Genomic DNA, 15,638 nt, shown 5'->3' with positions numbered 1-15,638 from the left:
AAAATCTGTAAAAATAAATTCTATATATAACATTTTAAAGATATAATTAGATATAATTTGATATATATTCAATATTATTTACTAATGTGTTCATATACCCTCCCCTCCCCCCCATACTTTCGGAGAATACATTTCAATAGCCACATTAACTTACTTTATATCTTTACACAAATTACAAATATATCTCACATAAAATACACTTAGTATAATTTAAGTGAATATGTTAAGAGTTATGTATAAAAATATATATTTTTTAATAAATACAACAACAAAAGTAAAGTATCTTGTGTCATATATTAAAAGCATACACACTATTTTATATATGCGTATATATGTGTGTGACATATGTATTTACTTACGTATTTTGCAAATAAATAAAAATCTTTCAAGCACAGCGTGCAATTTCTACTTTTTCTAATTTTTGGATTCCTAACCCCGGCTTGAGACCGTATCACGCCTTTCGGTATGCAACTAACCTCGTTACCATGAATAGTTCCAAATATCTGACATTCTTTACGAAAGGTGGACTATCACAAACTGCCAACTGCAGAAAATAAAATTTTATAATTTCTTAATACTTATCCACAAGATAATATTGTAAGACAATTTCCAATCAAAAGATTGGATAAAAAATGTTATAGTTTTTGATGCATTTATGAAAGTTCGGAAATCTATATACACATATCCTTTTTCTCCATATAAAATCAAAGGTTTGTTCTTTGTAGCTAAACTTTCTGTACTAGTGCAAGAAGTGTATATACGCTGAAGCGTTCTTGCAGAGATGCAGCTCTAGAGGAGAATAAATTTCATAATTGTTTGATAATCTAACCTAATCTAACCTAACATTAATATATCAAAACTATCATTGTACATCGCTAACAATGAATATTTTACCAAAGAAAAGGTATGAATTATTATTATTTCTAATGCATTTTTTATTGCATATATTTTGACTGTAATTGTTATTTTATATTTGTTCAGATGGCATGTTCGAACGAAAGAGAACATTGCTCGTGTACGTCGGGATGAAGCAAAAGCTGCAGAAGAAGAAAGAATTAAGCAAGAACGTATTCAAAAAGCTGTACGTAATTAATTATTCAAAATTTTTATTATAGAAATTTTATGTTATGAATACGATTTAATTTAATATTTATAAATTATTTTTATTGATTTTGCTATTCAAAATTACTGATTGCAATCAACATTTTGTTCTCATTATTTTAGGAAACAGAAGCGAGAATAAATTCGTTAAGGGATCAGGCAAGATCCAAATATGATGGTCGTGCAGAAACTCAGAGTACCAGTAAAAAGTTGGAGCATGTCAACTTTTTTGCTGAGCTTGAGGATGGAAAAATTGATTACAATAAACCTAATGTGGAACATGAAAAGGAAAAGAAGGAGGAGAAGGAAAAATATGAGAAGCAAATTGGATATTTGACATATTTAGGACAAGATACTAATGAAGCAACTGGAAAAAAAAATTGGTATGAGGAATTACCGAAAAGACTAACAGATACAGAAAAGGATGTGGAAGTAGAAACAAAGAAGAAAACTTTATGTGATCCAATGGTTGATATAAAAAAATATCTAGATATTATGCAACCTAAACATAATGAGACCTGTTCAATAAAGATAGAAAATGTTAAGAGAAAGCGTCATAGCTCTAACAGTTCTCATTCTGATCAGGAAAGTCGCAGTATACACAAAAAACATAAGAAGGAGAAAAAACATAAAAAGCATAAGAAGGAAAAGTATAAACAATTGGTGAAGAAAGAAGATCAGAGTAAGAATATAGATATAGAAAAATTAAGAGCAGAGAGAAAGCTTAGGGAACAAAGTGAAAAACTAAGGACTGAAGCGTTATTAGCTAAATTGAGAGGTGATCCTGTGCCTGTCACAGTACCAGAAACTCCTAAACCTGCTATAAAACAGAAATATAATTCTCAATTCTTTCCTGAAATAGCGAGACAAAATGTAGAAAGAACACCTAAATGCACGTAAAATTGTATTATTTACACATTTTATTAGGAATTGTTAATATTATGTCTATTAACATGTTATATGTCAATATAATTAAATATGTACATATATGTATCGGATTTTGTACAATAAATAATATGAGCAATCAAATAATGGTTATAATTTTGTAAGAATTAAACGTTGCCAATCTTGAAGTGAGCACTGCTCATGAGTGTGATACCAGGACATGAATGTATTGATTCCTTCAAAAGGACTTCTTGTAAAATTATTTGCAGAGAACATTCATGTTCACCTTTCATGTTTTTTTTCATAGTATCATTTTTACATTGTTCAAGCAAGAGCACTTCTCAACCACTTAAAACTTTCTATTCCTGTTCATGAATATATTAACATTCATCATGATCACTAGACAGTTCTAGATAAAAATCACTTTCATCTTGATCTACAATGTCATTATCTTCGTTTCCACGTGTTGTTAAAGTAATGTTATATCTTTTTTTAAATTTATCTACAAAACCTGTAGAAGCTTTAAAATTGTTTGTACCATTAATCATTTCATTAAACTCCAAGGCTTTCTTTCGTAGCATTGGTCCTGTCACAAGCTCTCCAATATTTTTTTTTTCAAGAAACCATTTGTACAAGGCCTGATCAAGACCAGTATTTTCAATGCCTGTGTATCTCTTCTTGGATGTTGTTCCATGACACATAATAAGTATATCTCTTTTTCTTAATAGATTTTCTTTAGACTTTTTTATAAATGTAATTGTATCTTTGGATACTTTGTACTCTTGTGCAAGATCAGTACCTTTTTCTCCTTTATCAAGTCGCTCTAAAATTTTAACACGATCTTCGATGCTAAGATTTTCTCGCTTAGGTTTCTGAAAGGACATAAAAGATATATTTGTTATAAATTAAAATATAAGATACACAAAAAATCAGTGAAGACATTGTTAATGAAATAGGTAATTCTAATGTAACTCATGTTAGCATACCTTATTTGATGCCATTGATGCCTTATTTTTTACATATTTTCTATACATTTTATTTTTTTAAACTTAGAGATTCTTTATGTGTATATTCTTCAATTATTAACTTAATTTTTTCCTTTACATTACTCCTGTATTATTTCATACGCATGCGTGAATAAAATTGGATGTCATTATCAACTTGGCCCTATCTAACCCCCCCCACTATTTCATGTTCTGTACTGACGCCAGTTGGAATTAATCCGCAGCGTGGCGCTAGTTGTTCTGGTTGGGCTATCAGATTCAGCTCAAATTAAAGAGAAATGAAAATGACAAACCCACTAAATAAATTTTAAAAGATCAAGTAGCAAATAAGTATCACGTAAAAATATCACTTCTTACTTGTCATTTCTCTTTAATTTGAATTAAATCTGACAATCCACCAGACAACTAGCGCCACGCTACGGATTAATTCCAACTGGCGACATTAACGAACACAACCATTGCATACGCTTGGATAGGAAGTCAGAGAGGGTTGGTTATTATGCACTTGATCAATTCAGAATTGATTTTTACTTTACATATGAATGTACTTTTATAATAAAAATTAGAACTGAGAAAAAAATTCAGAATATACAGTATTGTTTGGTCTGATGAGTCAGGAATGCGATATATAAAACGAATAATCATTGCATGGACTCTTTTAATCTCTTAATCAATTTTTTATTTAAACATCAGTGCAACATTTTTATTCTTAAGATACTTATGTAATTAAAATATGCGAATGAGAATCAAAGTAGGAAAATGTAAAAAAATTTTTTTTTATCTTACAGAAAAAAAATGTACAGAAATGAAAAACGAACAAACCGAGCATAATTTGTGACCACGTGACGTATCATGGCAGAACATCACGGATTTCACGGATATTGTGCTGAAATTTGACGTTTACCTCAATTTTTTTAATATTTCCATACATCCTTAAAACAGCCTTTACTTTCTGTGAGTTTATCTTCTTATCTGTCACTTTACCGGCGATCTTTCTTTATTACTTTGCGCGCAAAAATGTTTGGAAATCTCGAAGCAGACGCCTGTATGCGCGAGAGCTTCGCGAAATATGATTTCGAATTCAAACATTTTCGAATGCATATTTTTGATTTATTTTATAGATGTCATCGAATGAGGAACTTAATTTTTCGTTGTAGAAATATATTGTTTTTTGAGTTTAATTACTGTTCGCATTACTAGTCTCACTGTTATTCACTCGTAGAGATAACCTCATTATTCTATATTGTTATGTATTTAAATATCTTATTCTCTTGAAAAATGATAAATTTCTCGATTTTTGAAAATTTTTAGAAGTATACACATATAATAGCATATTTTTTGTACACATCTGTAAATAGTTTGTATATATTGACATTTATATTTCAGGAAATATGAAATTAATTATGTAAATATCCAAATCCTTAGAAGATCTATTAATGCATAATTAGATTATAATTTTCATTAAACAATGAATGAAGATACAAATGAAGATATATCTTATTTAAGTTGCGATATAAATGGTACAAGATACATTTGTAAAATAGCACCGACGGACATTATAAAAGATGTGACATCTAATGAAGAGCAAAACACAGTTGATATGGTCAATATGGATACTGTTAAGGAAACAGAGCTAGAAAAAGAAGAAGAAGAATCAATATCGCTGATTTGTCTGAATGGACAAGTGTATGCATTTCAAAATGGAATATTTCAAGAATTAGATACTAACCAGATCGTAGAGCAAACAGATTGTCATGAAAAAACACTTTTAGTTACTAAAGATATGGAAAATTGTGGAAATGAGTATCTTAGTAACGAAAATATAGTAATCGAAAATGCATATGAACAGTCTGAAGAACAGTATGAATCCGTTACAGAAGAGAAAGACGTTGTTATGGAAGATGATAACGTTAATGCTGATGATTTTGTAGAAATTGTTACAGCTTTCAAATGCAAAATATGTACTTACATGACCCAAGATAAAATACAATTACTAAATCACATTCAGAAAATACATTTAAATTCTACTGTAGATATTGAGGTAAGCAGTAATTTAGATTTGGATCACAGTTTAGGTTTTTAATTAAATAATTATATTTTACTAGTTGAAATTGTAATAATGCAATATAAATTGATTTTTATATATGATGTATACAGCCAAAAGAAGAATCTAAAAACATGGGGGAAGTAAGAATAGTGTATATGTGCACAGAATGTTCCAATTGTTTCCCTTCTTTTGAAGACTGCAGAGGACACATGATTAATGTAATTATTTTAAATTTAATGTTTTGTAAGACAACTCTTTTTTCATATAACTGATATGATGGAATATATTTTTTTCAGGATCATCAATTAACAGACATTGGAAGTGATGAAATTGGGAAAGAAAATTTGACAGATCTGACAAATCCCATCTTGATGACCGAACATGTGGGCCAGCATATTGAAAACAATGAGGTAGAACGTCCTGTAAAAATTTCAAAATCTATAAGTTCAGAATATATACGTAACAAGAAAATGATAGAATCCACAGAGAGAACTGTAAAGTAAGTAATTTTATAAGAAATATGTTCTATAAGAATTTGTTTTTCATTTACCTTTTTTAAATGTATATAATCTTTGCAAGATGTTCGTATCAGGGCTGTCCATACAAGTTCACTTCACAGGAAATTATGCAGCAGCATATTCTCTGTCACATAGAATCTGAGACAGTGACAACATTCAAATGTACCATATGTCGTGATATGAAGTTCGCAAAGTGGCGTCCATGTAGTTTACATTTATGGAAGAAACATCAAATTGGTTTGTATAACACGAGATGCATAAGTATATAGTGTTAAAAGAATTTATATTTAATATTTTTATTTAGACATAGGTTTGTTCACTTGCAAAATATGTAACACTTACAAAAGTGCTACTATGGTGAAACTCTTAACACACATGAGAGTGCACAGTGACACTCGGGAATATGAATGTCCTGAATGTGGAAAATGTTTCAAACAAGCTAGTCAATTGCGCAATCATCGAGTGATGCATTTAGACCGCAAAACATCAGAAGTAACTCGATGGTACACCTCCAAGAAGTGCGATATATGCGGTAAAACTTATGCGAATTCGAAATGTTTAAAGAATCACATTCAAGCTGTACATTCAAAACTACGTCCGTATGTTTGTAACATCTGCGGCCACACTAGCGCTAGGAAGGCGATGCTGGAAATGCACTTGCGTCAACATACAGGAGCCAAACCATTCAGTTGCGAGATTTGCGAATACAAAACTGGAGACCATAACACCTTACGGCGGCATATTATGCAACATACAGGTAAATATTGTATTAATCGCTATAAAAGAAGTGCATTAACGTTATAAGAAAGAATAATATGATTTTCTTCCACAGGATTCCGACCGTATAAATGCCCGCATTGTTCTTACACTGCAATACAAAGCAGTAGTTATAAAAATCATCTAAAATCGAGGCATCCCTTGTCGTCTGGCTTATTTACATGCGACCTGTGTCCTTTTAAAACGGTCAAGAATGAAAGTTATATTCAGCATGTAACAAACCATGAAAATGGCTTGATAAAACCTAACGTACCGAAAAAAGGTAATATTAGCATTTGTTTACAAAATTGCACATTCGTTTACTCTCTAATTTAGCAGGATTAGCATATTTTTATTTGTATTCCTTTACAGATGGTGAAAATGTTGAAGTCTTTCCTGGTAATATTGCAGCAGCGCAATTAGTTTATAGCTGCTTGGGTGCCTTTTCAAAAGACGGGGATACGTTAGAAGCTAATTTGATGTCTTCCTCAACGTCTGCTGATGGTACTTCGCAAACAATTACGATACAAATACCATCGAAACATCTCGAAGGTTCACTGTCAACAAGAGAAAATTTAAACAAAAGTTCTACAATTGAGCAAGAGGACGATGAAACGATGCATTGCTTCTTAAAAATTCCTAGAGAAGAAGAAGAAAGTATAGATACTGGTGGTATAACGATACCGGCAGAACCTGAGGAAAGAAATGTAAGAACAATTGATATTGAAGAGACAAGCGTGATAAACAGTGATATTGAAGAGACGAGCGTAACAAACATTGATATTGATTCGTGAAATCATGCAAATCAATAATAAAGAATTAATGTCAGAATTAATAAAATGACTTCCAATAAGTTTAAAATAAATTAAATGACATTCAAGTTCTAATAATACACCTTACAATGATAAAATGTTGTTCTAGTCAAATATTACTTAGTAATTATTTAGACATTATTACACAGTTTTTTTCAACAACATGATAGAAACACCTTATTTAATGAAAACTTTTGAATGTGATATTTTTTGGACCTATGCAAACATTATGGGTATTTAGTTTTGGATGTATAGACCGAACTTGGGTTAAAAAGATATTAATATTAAATTGGATCTTTTCAGTACATTATTCCTTCGTTTATAAATTTCACGGAATTTTAAAGCGTCATAAGGCATGTGTTCTTGGAAATATATTTATTAATAATTAAAATTATGGAAGTGTACATAAAAAACGTAAATTAATACTCAAAGTCATAAAATGTAAATTACATTAGCCTTTCAAGTGTTACGTTTCATAATACAATTATAAAATATTTTTGATTGAAGAAAAATGTGTATCAAAGTCTTGAGTTTGATAAAATATCAAGTAAAAACTGAAAAATTAAATGAACTGAATAAGATTTCTTTTCCTTTTTTTTTTTAAATTACACCTTGGGCAATTCACCATAATAAGCTGTACAAGCTGTAAACCTCCCATTGAGCACGTTTTGTTGAATTTCCACCTTGTCATACTTATTAGCTAACATGGTAATCTGTAATTTTATTTACATCTGTTAAATCAATGTTGCAAAAAAAAAATATATATATATATTCTTTTATTATTTACCTGTAGAGCAGATGAATTTTTAGGTAAATAATAGGCCACGTGTTGTGTAATTCCCTTTGCTGCTTTGAATATATTAGTTCCACCAATGGGAGGCAAAATACTTTCGAGATCGAATACTTTCTTCTTTATGTAATCAGGACCACCCCATGGTGGACTTAAAAATACAACATCTGCAACTAAACGTGGCGCTAATTGCAGGAAATCTCCAACAATGAATTCTATCCTATCTTCTACACCATAAATTCCTGCATTGTGCCGAGCAATCTTGATTTTATTGGGATCGATATCAATAGCAATCACTGTAAAATAGAATGTATAAATTTGTTTTTGTTTGTAAACTTTTATATAACAAATAAACAAATATACAAAAACACACCTTTTTCACATGTGAACGCAAACTGAATAGCATTGCTGCCTGCACCACAAAATGCATCAATAATTGTATCACACCTGCATCTTTCTGCTATGTCTTTTGCTATTTCTTCAGGTGTGACAGAAAACCAGCTCTCTGCAAACAAAATATATTATTGTCACTTTCTACGTGTAGGATTTATTTTGTAGGATATATATGGAATACATACCACGATCTAATTTAATTCCATCTTCATATCTGCTGAAGAGACCAAATCGCTTGATATAATATTTCCATAGTTTATAATCACTTGCTATTTCTTTTGGAATAGCTTTATTTAATCTTTTAACTTGTTTCTTCTTTTTTTTCTTTTGCATCATTTTTATATAATCTTCCTCATCAGAACTTGATGTAAACATAGCTTGTGCTTTTGCATAGGAACCTTTGTCTATTAACTGTACATCAGTTTCTGCAGACACCGATGATGAATCACAAGACAAAGACTTGTTTGCCTATTAGAAACAATAGAAACTAATTATATAGAATCTTAGGCTCTACACATAATAGAGAAAATATTAGGAATAAGAATAAATATTAATTAGAAGTAGAAAATTAATGTTATTTCATTTCAAAACAAGAAAATAAAATGGATTAACATATGAATTAGGAAATAAGAATTGGAAATAATTAAGCATTTCATTTCCTTGTTTGAAGTAAAATAATTCTAAATTGCTCTTCCTAATATTTAATATTTATTCTTATTTCTAATATTTTCTCTATTATGCGTTGGGCTTTACAACTAAGAGAAAAACGTGCTTAAAGGAGAACCATGTGCTTAAAAGAGATGTCAATATTGAACCACTTACATAAATATTTGCTCTATGTAACTGTGCAACATTATACTTTCTGCGTCGAAAACGAAAAAATTTATAATTATTGAACATTGCAAGAAACAAAAAAAAGTACAGGAATTGCAACAAAAAACAACATTCACAACTACAATCACAGATTCAACATTCCAAACAAAGGAACCTACAAATTGCGTTAAGTGCGCACATCTTTTATTTATGTACGCCAGCGTCCTCTCGGGAACTATTAGAAAGACAGTAAATCAAATCGGATGATAATCGTGGAAAAAATTCGCATAAATATAGTACCGTGTCAAAAATATATATACACACTTTTATGAAATAACTGAATAGTAATAAATTATAAAACTAATATTAGTTTACGTCAGCAAATCCAATAATAATATCGAATACAGAAAACAGTCGGTAACATAACATTCTCCAATTATCCCTAATTTCATGGACCCATTCATTCAACTATATTTTTTGTGAAAAATTTTTATGTAAATTTTAAATAATTAGAATACACCAAAAAAAAAACATCTAAACAATTAAAATTTAAAGTTAACATAAGACCAATATACGTACATATTGGCAAGCAACATTCTAATATAGATAGCAAACAAAATAAGAAAAAAAAAATATATATATATACAGATTTCCATTTAAATAAAGAAAAAAATTATATTTGAAACTACCAAGATAGTGATAAAGTATTAAGAGAAAAAAGGGAGAAATCTGATAGACACAAGAGTAATATTATGTTCTTTCCCTCACAACTAAATATATGAAATAGTAGTTGTAAATCTAAATGACATTTAAAAGTAAAACATAGCAAAAATTTATTTTATGAAAATAAATATATAATGTATTAAGGTATAGATCTTACCTTATTTGTATCTCTGATGGTCTGTTGACTATCAATGGTAGTTTTATACATAGTTTTCAACCGCTTAAGTTCTGCCATCAATTGAAAACTTTGTCGCCTAATATTACGTTTCCGGTAAACAACTTCACCTTGTAATTTTCTATGGCTTTCATCTTCACATAAGCCGTAACCCAATAGTGAAAAGGCTCTTTTCACGGATTCTAAACCATCTCCATTATCGTTAGAGTCAGAGTCTTCGTGGCTAGATAAAACCGAAAAATGAATAAATTTTATTTCATCTTTGCATTGCCATAATTATTACAAAGTAAATTAAATAAATAGATCGATGAATCAGTACGACTACTATCATTATAATTACAATATACCTTTCTTGATAAATTTCTTGAACTTCTCCATGAAAAGATTCATCTCCTCCATCAGGAGATTTTTGTTGATGACTGCTATTGATATCGCTACTGGAAGCCATCGTTTCCGTTTTGGTTTGAGTAATTATTGTAGCTTGAGTGTGGATCTGTTGTTGCTCTTCACATATATTTTCATCCTCGGCAGCATCGATAGATTCATCTTGTGTTTTTATTGATAGATTTTTTATAAGCGTACCCACTGAATCCATAATTAGTCTTTCTGTCCTCAATTTGTTAGATTTTGAGTGTGCGTTGTTCCTTTTCACGTTTTTATTTCCAAATGAATTAGCTTTACTTGATGTAGTTATGTCAATTTGTACGTTTGTGCTCATGTCCTTTTCGTCTTCATAAATATCAGTCTCTGAGAATTCCTGATTATTTATGTCCTCTTGTGGATATTGTAGTGGCGTTTCATCTTGTTGAAGTACAACTGAATCCCCAATTGATTCATTTAACATACTAAAATACTGATCATTATCTATATTGTGCTTCTTTTTATAATTTGCTATGAATAATTCATACTGCTTTTGATATTGCATCTGAAAATTTTCCTTCCACAGATGCTGCCAATATTTATCGTTATCTTCCACTGAGAGTTCATTCTCTTGATCGGAACTACTGGTTATACTACTTTCTATAGAACTCGTAACGGAAGTAATGAGACTAGACGAATGAACAGAATTGGAATCGCAACTAGAGCTAGTTAGCGTCATTTTGGTGACATTTGTCATGGAATCGGAAGTCGCGTTTGTTTTCGCTATCGAGCCATTAGTGGAATCGCATCTCGTTAATAATCTCTCGTCTTCTGCATTAGATTGTTGATTATAATTTTCTTCTATACTGAATGGGCTTAAAGGATTCCAGCCCTCACCATCTTCCGGCGATATTTCAAAATTGATAATTTTCTTCCTATTTTCGTCCGCATCTTTATCATTAATCTCTTGTCTGCTCGTCTGTTCAAATGAAAAACTGGTATTCGAAGAAGATACTCCTGCTGGTTTTAATTCGCCATCGCTTGAATAACTTTTATTGAAAATTCCTGTAAAGTTGGAACGTAAAAATTCGCAATTTTTGTGTGCTTGATTCGGAAAACATGTATTTTGCTCAAAGTATTTTTCTCTGGCTTCATTAATTTCTACATCTTGTGAGATTTCATTTTCCACTGCATTTGTATTATTCTGAAAATAATCAGGATTTATGTAATCCGCATATTTTTCGATCCAAGATGCCCATATTAATTGCTCTCCATTTTGACCCCAAAACTTTTCCCAGGCTATATCCATTGTAGTTTTATTACTTCCATAATATGTAGAATAGGGATAAGTGTAAGAATCACAATCATATTGTGTGAGATCTTTGTTGTGTGCTTCTTTATTTGATATAGTAGTACTGTCTGATAAACTTTGTGCCATTGATTCCTTGTCACCTAATAACAAAGTAAAATTAATATAAGATCATGATTTAAGACAATGTTTTTAAGGTCTTCAAAAATATATTTACCTGATACATGTTTGTATTCAGTTAGCATATCCGTATTTTTGTAATCATTTTCAATCTCAGTCTCTGCAGTTTGGAAAGTTTTTCCATAAGATGCTACAAGATTCTGTATACTTTTTGCCTCGTGCTGATCATGATATTCGGATAGATCTGCACCAGAATCTGATTGATGCAGACCCAGTTTCTGAGTCAGGGAATGTGCAGTGGGCCAGTGAGTCGAATCACGTACGGAGTCATGTTCGTCTGTAGAGTAATTGTTATCTGTGTGAGATGCACTGCAATAACAGCTTACTGGTTCTTCCTATAATAAAAAAATTAATATTTTACTTAAAATGTCGAAAACAATAAATGTTATGTGCAAATTTACTATATTTTATAGTATGTACTAATAAATGGCAAGTTGTCATACATCATGCTTTTCTATAGGTTGTGTCTCTATCCCAGATCCCTTATGAAGATCCAGCATCTCTCCCACATAATCTCCATCAACATCTTCTCCTTCACTGGCATCTTCTGAAGCTAAGGCTGTATAAACCTCAGGACTCCTAGAAATAATTAGTGATAAGTAAGAGCTTCATCGTAATTATAATTAATTATAGTATCTTTATAGAAATTCAAAAGTATAAAGAATACCAATAAGTTAGGTTAATTTAAACAATTGTACTTGGGTTCTTTTGACTATTTTCTTCAATGCATTAAAAAATAATCTTGATTCTAATCATAAGAACTATGTATCACGAAGAAAATATCTATAATTTCCAGCAAATTCTTCTTTTTTTCACACTTTCACCAATAATTGCACAGTGCACGATCATTAAAATTCAGTGAGATTTTGCAGATTTTATTAATGAACAATAAACAATTAAGGTTTTTAAGTTATAAGAAATTCATTGCTTTTCAGTAAATTTTGCAAAATAATACTGTATGCTTCATATGTTATGTGGTTATTGCCGAAAATGTAACAAAAAAGAACAGTTGAATATAAAAACTATTATAAATTTTTTAATTTTAATTATTTATTGAGTAAAGTAGCAAATAATATTGAAACAATCAGTCGTGAAATCTGTTACAATTTATTCACAGTGAACAAGTAGATGTCAAGGTTAAATCACATTTTACACTACTGATCAATAAGTGAATTAATCCTTTATACTGTTTTGCATACTTAATAATTATATAGGTGCGCTAGATATCTTTTTCGAAAGTAAATTGCTGAGAGAAATAAAGTGTGATTTATGGAGTATACTTACCGAATAAATACTCTGCTGCAAAGACAATAAATGTAATCATCGGGATCAGTGGACTCCGCGATGTAGATTTCGGCTAAGGGCTCCCAGACTTTATCGCACATCCCGAAGGCAGGACTCACTCAGTCTATCACGTTATCGTTGATCGTCACAAATGCGGCATGCCTCATGCCCGAATTTTCACGACCGCCTCCGTATAAAAACAATTTGCCAATTTCTTTCACAATTCAGCATCGCGAGGTTGATTAGACCTGGCAGGCCTGCCAGACTTAAGGCCTATTCATATGGACGTACACTTATGAATGAAAAGGTGTAATCGTTGCGATATTCTTTTATTCGATGAGTTTTGGAACTCACTAAAACACTAGGACGGTCTTGCGATTTTGGTGTGCTCCGAAACTTATCAAATGAAAAAGATTACGACCAATGAGTGCAGCTGATTTATAATATATAATGTAAAAGGGTAATAATATAAGACAGTAGTATAATAGGAGGCAACAAAATATCACAAAATACAAATATTATTTTTATGTAAATGCGAAATTGCGAAAAGTGTACGAAAGTGTAGTCAGAGTAATAAGTGCACTACTGTCATGGCGAAGGGCGCGATGAAGTTGGTTGCGATTTTTGCTTTCGGCTGTTCTCATTTGTTCTATTCCGTATGATCTGAATATCGGCAGTGATCCCGGATTAATTTTGTGCAAGTCATTGTAACGATTAAACAGTCGCTCCTTACGATTATATTATTTCTTCGTCAAAGTGTAGTAAAATGCGCGCCGGGAATACGATTAATGTCGGGAATGTCGTCTAAAGTATCGTGCGATTGTTGTGAAGTGATAAAATACGCGTTAAATATGTATTTAACGTCGGGAGGTGCCGTGGAAAGTATTGCGCGATCGTCGCGAGGTGGTAAAGCGTCGGGTATGTTTAATGGCGGGAGTGTCGTGTAAAGTTTCGCGCGTATTCTAGCAATCGGCGTTTGTAATCGTGTTTCCGCGAGTGAATGTGAAGTGCCATGGAAGGAGTGCAGCCACGGAAAAGTTGGAGAGGAGGAGGAGGAGGCCCGGTGGGTATCAGGCGACGGCAGAACAATTGTAAGGTAATTATTATGGATAAAGTTCTTTATTATGGATAAAGCCTATACCTCGAATTTGATCCAACATATTGATTAAACATATAAGATCTTTTAGCCCAAATATGTATGATATTTAATGGCTTTTTTCCTTTAAACAATTAATCCAAAATAATTAAATAATTAATCTAAAAATGACAATGTTGTTTTTTCTTATAAAATATCTTTATATCTGGAGAAATGTTTTATTATTCCAGATTATAGAAAAATAGGATGATATAGTAAAAAAATAATTGAAAAATATTTATTCAAAGAGTTAGATTAAAAAATAGACGATATATTTTAGAACAAATTAGAATTGCATTATTTATTTCTCAATTAAATTCTTAAGGCATCAATATAATAACAATATAATTTTTTATTCTGAAATAATTAAAATTCTTAAAATCAAATAAATTTCCAATGCAAACGTGCAGTGATCTTCCAATTATTTAATCTGTATGTCGGAAAAGATGCAATCGCGAACGAGAGTTGATTTCTTGGAATACCCGACAGTTAACGCTATCTCACGGGATGCTGCGGAATCTCGCGTGCGTGGACCAAGCGATGGCGTAGGCGGTGATCCATGTGATAAATTAATTTTTATTACTTCGTGGGTGGCGGCTCTTTCTATTGGTCGCTGATCGGCACCTCCTACTTCATACAATGGGGTCTTCTTCAGCTTTATTCCGCACAACGACAGTGATAGAAAGGTATACCATTTGTCTCATCTTAGGCGAAACGAAACAAACCAGAGAACCAATTGCAATATTACCGCGAAGATTGAGAATTGCATGCGGCGGCAATAATGGGATGGATATTCATGCGAAGGTCCGTTTCATTAAATAGTTCTTCTTCGCCGATTTCTGCCATGCGAATCGATAGGTCACGCACGATTGAATTTATTCATCCGATCGCTCGTATTTTAATAATTAACATATTTTCAATTTGAACTATTGATCCAAACGTTTGCTATACGCTTTAGGCACGATCGTAAAGAATGGCAAAAAATGACCCGTAACTGTCAATGTAATAAATCATGTGCTAGTAATAATAATTAAGCATTATTATGGTTATTATTATAAATAACTGTTGCAGAACTCAAGTGATTATCTATGTCTTAATAAGAGGAATGCATTTTATACACGGAGAAAATTTTATATCAAAAATTACTATGTACGGCAGTAACCGCGGACTATGAAGCCGCGGATCGAAAATTTTTACTATGTTTCACATGTGAAAAACATAGTAAAAATTTTTATAATTCCTTCGTAATCCGCAGCTACTACCGTACATAGTAATTTTGGATATAAAATTTTCTCCGTGTATTAATTTGCACCTATGTGACAGTCTAGTTTCTATCTTTAAAAAGATGCCTCT

At 31.4% G+C, this 15,638-nt stretch overlaps 3 protein-coding genes and 1 long non-coding RNA gene across 4 annotated transcripts; 2 read left to right on the top strand and 2 right to left on the bottom strand.

The window, feature by feature from the left end:
• Positions 1–672: 672 nt before the first annotated feature.
• LOC105676493 (leukocyte receptor cluster member 1 homolog) lies at positions 673–2,860 on the top strand. Its single transcript, XM_012374436.2, has 3 exons — positions 673–904; positions 982–1,081; positions 1,225–2,860. The coding sequence occupies exons 1-3, from the start codon at positions 882–884 to the stop codon at positions 1,999–2,001; spliced, it is 900 nt and encodes a 299-aa protein (XP_012229859.2). The 5' UTR covers positions 673–881; the 3' UTR covers positions 2,002–2,860.
• Positions 2,004–3,549, bottom strand: LOC136998543 (uncharacterized). Its single transcript, XR_010889120.1, has 2 exons — positions 2,973–3,549; positions 2,004–2,858 (listed from the first exon to the last, which is right to left on the bottom strand). It is a non-coding gene; the product is annotated as an uncharacterized lncRNA (long non-coding RNA).
• A 77-nt stretch (positions 3,550–3,626) lies between these two features.
• Positions 3,627–8,057, top strand: LOC105676492 (zinc finger protein 454-like). Its single transcript, XM_012374435.2, has 8 exons — positions 3,627–3,944; positions 4,377–5,031; positions 5,148–5,255; positions 5,334–5,536; positions 5,617–5,792; positions 5,860–6,312; positions 6,388–6,594; positions 6,684–8,057. The coding sequence occupies exons 2-8, from the start codon at positions 4,459–4,461 to the stop codon at positions 7,103–7,105; spliced, it is 2,142 nt and encodes a 713-aa protein (XP_012229858.1). The 5' UTR covers positions 3,627–3,944; positions 4,377–4,458; the 3' UTR covers positions 7,106–8,057.
• Tgs1 (Trimethylguanosine synthase 1) lies at positions 7,484–13,436 on the bottom strand. Its single transcript, XM_012374432.2, has 9 exons — positions 13,151–13,436; positions 12,310–12,445; positions 11,904–12,201; positions 10,365–11,829; positions 10,000–10,240; positions 8,492–8,774; positions 8,287–8,418; positions 7,911–8,209; positions 7,484–7,836 (listed from the first exon to the last, which is right to left on the bottom strand). The coding sequence occupies exons 1-9, from the start codon at positions 13,249–13,251 to the stop codon at positions 7,729–7,731; spliced, it is 3,063 nt and encodes a 1,020-aa protein (XP_012229855.2). The 5' UTR covers positions 13,252–13,436; the 3' UTR covers positions 7,484–7,728.
• Between the last annotated feature and the right edge of the window lie 2,202 nt (positions 13,437–15,638).

Source organism: Linepithema humile, chromosome 3 (genome assembly GCF_040581485.1).
Source record: "Linepithema humile isolate Giens D197 chromosome 3, Lhum_UNIL_v1.0, whole genome shotgun sequence".
In the NCBI taxonomy this organism is placed as follows: domain Eukaryota; kingdom Metazoa; phylum Arthropoda; class Insecta; order Hymenoptera; family Formicidae; genus Linepithema; species Linepithema humile.
The sequence above is the reverse complement of the archived record's forward strand: the minus strand, read 5'-3'. Positions and strand labels throughout refer to the sequence as shown.

Excerpts from the sequence above, each read along its gene's own strand:
- LOC105676493 (XM_012374436.2), top strand. The coding sequence starts at position 882 with ATGAATATTTTACCAAAGAAAAG. Across the intron at positions 905-981 it reads AATATTTTACCAAAGAAAAG|ATGGCATGTTCGAACGAAAG; the intron begins GTATGAATTATT and ends ATATTTGTTCAG. Across the intron at positions 1,082-1,224 it reads AAGAACGTATTCAAAAAGCT|GAAACAGAAGCGAGAATAAA; the intron begins GTACGTAATTAA and ends TCATTATTTTAG.
- Tgs1 (XM_012374432.2), bottom strand. The coding sequence starts at position 13,251 with ATGTGCGATAAAGTCTGGGAGCCCTTAGCCGAAATCTACATCGCGGAG. Across the intron at positions 8,419-8,491 it reads TGGAATTAAATTAGATCGTG|AGAGCTGGTTTTCTGTCACA; the intron begins GTATGTATTCCA and ends TTTTGTTTGCAG. Across the intron at positions 7,837-7,910 it reads AAAATTCATCTGCTCTACAG|ATTACCATGTTAGCTAATAA; the intron begins GTAAATAATAAA and ends ATAAAATTACAG.
- LOC105676492 (XM_012374435.2), top strand. The coding sequence starts at position 4,459 with ATGAATGAAGATACAAATGAAGATATATCTTATTTAAGTTGCGATATA. Across the intron at positions 5,537-5,616 it reads TCCACAGAGAGAACTGTAAA|ATGTTCGTATCAGGGCTGTC; the intron begins GTAAGTAATTTT and ends AATCTTTGCAAG. Across the intron at positions 6,313-6,387 it reads GCATATTATGCAACATACAG|GATTCCGACCGTATAAATGC; the intron begins GTAAATATTGTA and ends TTTCTTCCACAG.